Source organism: Mus caroli, chromosome 5 (genome assembly GCF_900094665.2).
Source record: "Mus caroli chromosome 5, CAROLI_EIJ_v1.1, whole genome shotgun sequence".
Lineage (NCBI taxonomy): Eukaryota > Metazoa > Chordata > Mammalia > Rodentia > Muridae > Mus > Mus caroli.
In genome coordinates this window covers 133,639,643-133,648,340 of record NC_034574.1, presented here as the reverse complement: position 1 = coordinate 133,648,340, position 8,698 = coordinate 133,639,643, and the positions used below count along the sequence as shown (strand labels likewise).

The following is an 8,698-nucleotide window of genomic DNA, read 5'->3' as shown; positions in this document are numbered from 1 at the left end:
GCCTACATGCCAGATGAGGACATCAGGTACTACTACAGACATTTGTGGGCTACTACATGGTTGCTGGGAATTGAACTCAGGACCTCCGGAAGAGCAGTCAGTTCTCTTAATCAACTGAGCCATCTCTCCAGCCTTGACTTTGTTTTTCTTGTCTTCCTGCTTCAACTTTTTTCTGAGACAGAGCCCTCACTAGGTAGCCCAGGCTGCTCTGTAATTCATGGTCCTCCTCTGTCTCAATCTGTCTGGGTCTGGGATTACAAACCTGCACTAAGGAAGACTGGTTAAATAACTGTTTTGTTTGTTTTTAAGTTTTTCTCTTACCTTTGTTCCATTTTTACAGATTACTTTTTCAAGTTTGCCTCTTGGGCTCTGTCTAATGTAGAGATTTTATGCAAACCATCCTTGGAACTCTCTCTATTTATGCTTAAGTGGGAGGCAACAAAATACAGTGTGTATCAATGTTGCCTGTGATCTGACAGTCTTCCCTGTGGAGAAACCCAAATCTGGAAGCTTGATTTAAGTGTGCCCTGAGCTTATATAAGAACCCGGTCTTTCCGAGGAATTCTGAGCACATACTTTCTAGTGATAACCCTTTTAAAAACGTGACCCTTTTGCAACCAGAGAATCAGCTGAGTATTAGCTGAGTAAAATCAAAGAGACCTAGATCCACATTCTTTCCTCATACTGATGTGACAAGCTTTTATTTTTGTGTCACTAAGATGGTCAAGGTGACAGTGTACCACCACTCCCCGAGTAGTTCAGTTGCTTTTCTCATTGCTGTGGACCAAACCCCTGACCAGAGGTGTGTCAAGGAAGGACTGGTTTCCTTTGGCTCAAAGTTCAGGTGGCACAGTTCATTGAGGCAAGGAAGTCGGAATGGTGGCAAGTTCCTGAACACGATAACAGGAGGCTGCGTGCTCAAATCTCTGCAGCTCAGGACAGGGGAGAGGAGAATGCACATTGAGTTCTGCTATTCCCCTTTTGTTTAGTCCATGACCCCAGACCATGAGACAGTGTCTTCCCCCCTCAGCTAATCATCCCTGGTCTGCCCTCACAGACATGCCCAGAGGTGTACCTCACTAAAGTTCTGTGTCTTTCTCACCACTGTCCGTTGAAATTACCCATCACAGACACTGACATGGAAAAAGAAGTCTATCAGTATTAGGGATGGGAATTTTCATCATGAGTATGCCTGGAAGTCAATATCGAAAGCAATCAAGAAATCAATTTATCAAAACCAAGTCCGACAATGCTCCCTACCTTGGGACCAGGTTCTGGGGTCAGACTTCTAAAACCAAAACAAAAACTCCCAGCCTCCCTGTTGGCAACCCCTGTGCCTCAGTTTACCCAACTGACATTGATAAGGCAGAAAGGGGAAAAAAAAGAAAAGAAAAGCAAGGAAGGACGATCGTGCAAGCCCACAAACCTGTTTTCCCTCTTTTACAATTAAAACGTTCCTTGTAACTAGCAATCAATCATTGAAAAACTTCTTCTCCTGATCCTAAAAGAACTACGTGTTCTCTAAAGAAAAGGTGTGTGGGGGATGGGAACCTGTGTCTGCGCTCCAGCACCCATGGAAGCAGCTGTGTGCAGTGGTGTGTACTTCAGCCCCTGGAACTTCACAGGGCGACCTTGCTTGAACAGTGAGACTGGGGCCACTAAGATAGCCAGTTCCTGAGAAGCAGTACTTGCAGTTGGCCTCTGACTCCGCACATGTGGGCACATACATCCAAGCACACACGAGCAGGCACATACAAAAAACAATGTGTGTGGAAGAGTGCCGATCCCTTTGCTCACTGGCCTGTGGCTTCCTCATCTCCCAGGAGACATGATCTGATCCCAGGTCACCTCCTCCCTCATCATTTGCCACAGCCCAGGGCAGCCACCTATCTGTTCCTGTCCTAGCTGCACAGCAGGGAGCCCACAGAGGGACCAAGAAGACACTGTCAAGAGACTTGTGGCCCTGCCACATTCCAAAGCCAGAGACCTCTGACAGCTCATCCCAAGTTGCCAGACACTGGCAGGAACAGCTTGGGACAGCCGAGGAGAACCAATGTCACCAGTGATTAATGCTCAAGGCTCAAACTAAGCAAGTTTCTGATTACACCGCAATGCCCCATGGTCCTTGTCACTTGAAAGAAGAAAGGACACAGGGCAGTAGCTCAAGGCCCCAGGGGTTCTAGGAACCTATCAGAGCAGGTCCATCCCTTTCCACCTTCGCTGACTTTGAGTTCCACCCTTCCCTCTCCTGGAATTGTTTTCCCAGAAGGAAAGTTGAGCTTGCGCCTAACCCCAAAACCCCACAGCCACCATTGGGCTCCCACCTAGACTGAGTCCGGGATTAGCAATGCCCATGTCAGTCACCATGAGGAACACCACCCTTGGGAAATTAAAGAGTGTGTGCACCAAGGAAGGTTCCTTACCAAGTCCACAGTCGCTGCAGGCCAAAGACATAATTCATAGAGAAAGGAAGCCTTATGGGTCAGACAGAGACTCACTGCTCAGGACCTAATGAGTTTGTACCTGAGTAGAACTTCTCCATTCTGAAGGGTGCTTGAATATCTACCACACAGGTCGCAAAGGACCCAAGGCCTAACACCTGCCCATCTCTCCCTCCCCATAGGTCTCATTATGTGTGGTCAATGGCTTCATAGAGCTAACATCCTACCGTTCACGGTGCGCTGAACCGAACACTGTCCCCCAGAGAGATGCACCAAGGGGTTCATTTCCCAGCAGAGAACCTTTTTGATTCTTTGAATGTTTTCCTTTCTCTCCTGCCTCTACCTCTTGCTCCAACTTGACAATCTTTCCTTTTTCAGATTCTGCCCAGACCCACTCCAGATCCAACATCAGACTGGCTCGAAAGAGGACAGCGGGCAGCCAGAAAGTGTGACCGTCACATCCGGATAACAGTTCCACAGCTCTTGTGTACAGAGTGCCAACCGACCGTATGCCAGGTACTGTCCTATCTCTAGACTGAAAGGCTAAGATGTGGGGTAGTCGCTTTCCTGTTGCTGAGATAAAATGCCTGGCGAGATCATTCTGAGTAACTCGGGGTTTATTTGGACTCTTGGTTGGCAAACACCACATTACATCACGGCAGCTGCAGTCAGGAAGCAGAGAGAGACGACTGCCGGTCCTCAGCTCACTCTCCTATCCCTCCCTTCAGCCCAAGGTGACACTCACTGTTAGCGTGGGTCTTCCCTCCTTAATCAACCCCATTAGATAACCTCTCACAGGTATTCCCAGAGGTGTGTCTCCTAGGTGATTCTAGAGTCTGTCGAACTGACAGTTAATATTAGCCATCCCACAGAGGGGCTCTAAGACGTCATATAAGAGAGAACGGAAGCTGGAGTCTGGGGACAACTAAAGGAAAGCGCAGTTTGCCTGGTATAAGGTTGTGACAAGACTGTGGAGTTGACAAGAAGTGATCTACGGAAGCCTTTAGAGGCCAAAAAAACAAAGATTTGTGTGTGTGTGTGTGTGTGTGTGTGTGTGTGTGTACTATATGGTTTTTTGGTTACTGTTCATTGTTGCTGTTGTTGTGTTGCTGTTGTTGTTTGGTTTGGGTTGGTTTTTTGAGACAGTTTCTCTGTGTATCACTGGATGTCCTGGAACTCAGTCTATAGACCAGGCTAGCCTCAAACTTAGAGGTCCACCTGCCTCTGCCTCCCCAGTGCTGGGATTAAAGGCATGTGCCACCATTACCTGTGTGTTATATATATATTATATGTGTGTTTTGATATGGGTGTGTGTGTGTGTGTGTGTGTGTGTGTGTCACTGCATCTGTGCAGCCAAGGCTAGTGTCATACTTGAGCTTCTCCCATCTCAGCCTCCCAAGTGCTAAGATAACCAGTGTGACACCAGGCCTGGCTATGAGCAGTATTTGAATGTTTATTATACCAGTGAGAAAACTGACATGACAGTGTGTCCCTTGTGTTACATGATGTGTTACATGTGAAAGTAAGAGGCTGGTGACAGGCCGTGGTGGCACGTGCTAATCCAGCACTCGGGAGACAGAGGCAGGTGGATCTCTGAGTTCAAGGTCAGCCTGGTCTACAGGGTGAATTCCAGGACAGCCAGGGATACACACAGAAACCCCATCTCAAAAAAGGAAGACAGAAGGTAAAGGGGGGGGGGAGAGACACAAACAGAGAGAGATAGAGAGAGACAAAGACAGAGGCAAAGAGAAACAGAGAGAGATAGAAACAGAGAGAGACAGGGAGACAGAGAGAGACTGGTGGGAGCCAGCAGCTATGATGAGGTTTGTGTGAGAGTAATACGCTTCCTAGGATTTACCTCCTTGGTAAAACATAAGAAGTACTCATCCCACGGGGGCTCAGTGGGGAGGCTTGGACCTTGTGTCTGCCTCTTTACACGGAGAGCACTGTGGTCCAGGGTGAGACTCAACAGAGCCAGGACTCATACAGGTTAGACACAAACCCTTCATCCCCGCAGGCTGTGAAAATCAAGAGTCTCCGAGTGTCAGAGGGAGATGTGAAGGCAGCTTGCATTCAGAGAAACTTGACATACACCACCGGGTGGTCCCAAGTGAAGAGGATGGGTCAGACTAGGTTGCAGTGCTTAGAAGGGAAACTAAACTTGAAATTGAGTCTGTGATGTTTGATGCTTTTGGACTGACTAGGCTACCTTGTCTGTGAACTATTTTGGGCACTAAAAACTTACTCATAATGTGCATAGTAGACAAAACAAACATTTAAACACTTTTTGTGTCACCAACTGTGCTCTGGAGCTACATCAATGATGGGTCCTGGATACCCTTCCCAGATCACATATGTCTGTCTGCCTCTTCTCCTCAGGAGGAGCCAACATTGGTTTTTTCCTATTTGGGAGGGGGGGGCACGTAATTGAGGATGAAACATGTGACCTCATACATGTTACAGTACTGTAGGTGCTCCACCACTGAGCCACACCCCAGCCCCTCACTGGGGGATTCTAGGCAGGGGCTCTACCACTGAGCCACGCCCCCAGCCCCTCCCTGGGGGATTCTAGGCAAGCGCTCTACCACTGAGCCATGCCCTCAAACCCTTTTAAATTTCTTATTTTGAAGTATGATTTCTCTAATTTCCCAGGCTCACACTGATCTAATTGGATAGCCCAAGCAGGCCTTTTACCCGGGTTTTTTCTGCCTCAAATTTCTGAATATCTGGGATCTCAGACATGAACCTCCAGGCTCAGTTTAAATGGTGTGATTTCAATGAAGGTTCAGACATGATGCCTGGCACACTGAGCCACTTCTGTGGATTTTGTGATTCCCTTCCTGTGGACCTCACCATACTACTGTGACATGGTCCTGTGGCTTCTTGTGTCAGCAACTGACTCTCACTGTGGAACTCTGAGTTCCTCCGGTGAGAGGAGCCATTCCATATTACAGAGGGTGCTCAAGACTCATCAGTTCCCATGACACCACAGGCCTGTGACAACCTTGTCTCTGAAGCTGGGGGTCCCCATCATGTCTGCTTAAGGGCGAAGGTTTTACCACAGTCGTTTCTGGCATTGCTTGCCACCCTGCCATGCACAGGGCACCTCAGGTAGTGTCTCTGCGGCAATAAGCACCCTGGGCTGTGTCCCTGGAGGGCAGGAAGCCGTGCTTTCTAGACTCTTCTACTCAGCCCCCAAGATGTACGCCCTCAGCACCTGCTGAGAGGGTCTTCACGCAGAGTCACACATTTGCAGTTCAGGGATTTGGGCTATACATCACAGAGGCTCAGGGCAGCAAGGCCCCCACCATCTTAGAGATGAATGGGCCCAGAGCGGGGGGGGGGGGGGGGGGGGGGGGGGGGGGGGCGGGGGGGTAGGATGCGACTTCAGGGTGATGAAGTCAGTGTCCTGGTTTCATCTTTTTTGCTGTAATTTTTGTCAGTACCCTGACAAAAGGCAACTTACAGTAGAAAAGGTTTGTTTTAGCTAGTTCCAGGTTACAGTCCACCATTGTGGGGAAGTCAAGGCAGGAACCAGAGGCAGCTAATTACGTCATGTTTGCAGTCAAGACACAGAACAGTGAGTGCTGAATGCTTAGTACTCAGCTCATTTTCTCTATTCATATACAGTCCAGGGCCTCACCCAAGGAATGGTATGGTCCACTTTAATCAGTCCAGGCAAGAAAACATTCCCTCATGGTGTGTTTACAGGCCAACCTGACCTAGACAGTCCTTAAGACTAGGCTGGAGAGATGGCTCAGCCATTAAGAGCACTGACTGCCTGCTCTTCCAGAGAACCCGAGTTCAATTCCCAGCAACCACACAGTGGCTCACAACCATCTGTAATGGAATCCGATGCCCTCCTATGGTGTGTCTGAAGACAGCTACAGTGTACTCACATACATAAAACAAATATATAATTGGAAAAATAAAAAGACTCTCTTTCCAGGTGACTCTAAAATTTTATTGACAGCTAAAACCAACCATCACAGAACCTGAGTGCAGGGAAGGGTGGAGAGGCTGGCCAGGTTTCTGTTAGATAGAAACAAAATGTTCTAGCGTTCAACCACACTGTAGAGAACTGCTCTGTGAGCCTCCGAAGGTCAAAAGAGTGTCTTGGGAGATGTCTCAGCAGCTAAATCACTTGGTGCATAACCATGACGACCTGAATATAAATGTTAGATAGGTATGGTGGCCCGTTTGTAATCCCAGTACTTAGAGCACAGAGACAAGGGATCCTAGGGGCAAGCTGGGCAAGCTTTGGGTTCAGAATATGGATATATATAATATATAACTTATATAATATGACATATGATATGTGATATGTTATATACGACATTAATATATTGTTTATGGTATATAATGAATAATAAATATAATATATAATGTGCAGTATATATTATGTATTATGTAATATATAATAATATATAATATAAATGTATATATGGTAGGGAACAGTACAGGAAGGTACCTGATATCGACAGACTTATACATGCACATTCCTGCACATACATGTACAAATATATGCAAACACACATACACTCTCTTTAAAGACACAAACTCATACATAAACACAAAATCAAATTTAAAAGTTTGTGGCATGAAGTTGTTGTCTATGAAACAACACATCACATGTTGACTAAATCCTTGTTTGCTGTCCACTTCAATGCAGTTTTAGCTCATCGCAGCAAGTAGATGTATTTACTCAAGCCTGCAGTTGTATAGAACAAACTCCCATTAAATCAGTAAGTCAGTTTAATAAGGAGGCAAGGGAAGACCTCCAGCAAGTACCAGACACTTCGCACAATGACCACAAATCAGGCTTGCCCGAGGCTCAGAGGGAAAGGAACTGAGTCATACATCAGGAGAGGTGACCCCAGGCCCCACGTCTCATAGTACCTCATGTCTCCCTAAAGCCTCATTGCACTGACTGTCCTCTGCTCACTCACCCCTTCTCTGTCCCGGAAGCTGCAACATCCCTGTGCTTCTGCCTCCTCATGGTCCAACTGGAGGCTGCACAATTACTCCAGTGCCATCTTCTGGTCTGGTTCTCTACACACAAACACACATACACACACACATGCATATATACACACATGCACAGTTACACACACAGCCTCCCCTTGGCCACATATACAAAACTCAGTGCTTGGAAACAAGTGGGTGACATTCTTACTTAAGCCAAAGGCTGACCAGGAGAGTCTATTTGGCATTAACAAGGTGTCAGGGCAGTGGCTGTCAGAGAAGATGTGGTAGGGAGCAGACACTAAAGAATCAACCTCCCGTGGCTTTGTTAACTTATCACAGATATGGAGAAAATGAAGGGCACATTTATGAGTGATGAATGGGTTGATAAGGAAACCGCATAGGAAGATGGTTGCATCGGTGAAAACACAGTACCCTAGAAAATGTGGGGTGCAGCCAAAGCAGAGCTCTGAGGAAGAATCATAGCTCTGAAAGCATGCACTTGAAGGGAAGAAAATCCCAAGAAATGATGAAGACAAGGGCTGAGGTGAATAGATCTGAGATAGGCATGGAGCAGAGAAAGCCAGGGAAGCCAGGAGCCTGGACTTGGACTCTGTGTGTGTGTGTGTGTGTGTGTGTGTGTGTGTGTGTGTGTGTGTCACATAAGTGTTTTCTGGTGCATGTGTAAGACAACATCAGTTATCCCCAGGGATGCCATCTGCCTTCTTTGAGACACTGACTCCTCTCACTGAACCTAGAGCTCACTGCTTCAGCCCTAGAGATCTTCCTGTCTCCACCTACCCAGCACTGGGATTATAGTCACACCTTTGATTTTTATTAAGTTCTGACACTCAAACTCAGGACCTCATGCTTGTGTAACAAACACTTTACCCACTAAGCCATCCCATCAGCCCTTGGAATGGCTCTCTTGATGTCCCTTTACCTACACTGATGAGGAAAAAAACGAAGATGGCTCAGATCCCTAGAATCACAAATAGAAGAGGTATCGTAGCTGACTTTACAGAGTTAAGAAAGGATGGTGGTCGGAACCATAAGCAACAGGACAATGTTAGGGAGACAAATTCCTGTAATGATACATACAACCAAAACTTCTCAAAAGAAGAGAAGAGAAAAGAAAGGAAAGGAAAAGAAAAGAAAAGAAAAGAAAAGAAAAGAAAAGAAAAGAAAAGAAAAGACAAGACAAGACAAGACAAGACAAGACAAGACAAGACAAGACAAGACAAGACAAGACAAGACCAGAACATATAAACCGACCCATACATAGCAAGTAA

General features: G+C 46.7%; 1 protein-coding gene across 1 annotated transcript in view; it reads left to right on the top strand.

Annotated features, from left to right (window-relative positions):
• Window positions 1-2,899: 2,899 nt before the first annotated feature.
• The window catches only part of Card11 (caspase recruitment domain family member 11), a gene marked incomplete at its 5' end in the record, with an annotated part of 57,634 nt that continues 51,835 nt past the window's right edge, over window positions 2,900-8,698 (top strand). Inside the window, one exon of the mRNA XM_029477657.1 lies at window positions 2,900-2,957. Coding sequence (XP_029333517.1) covers window positions 2,900-2,957 — 58 coding nt within the window. The remainder of the gene's footprint in view (window positions 2,958-8,698) is intronic.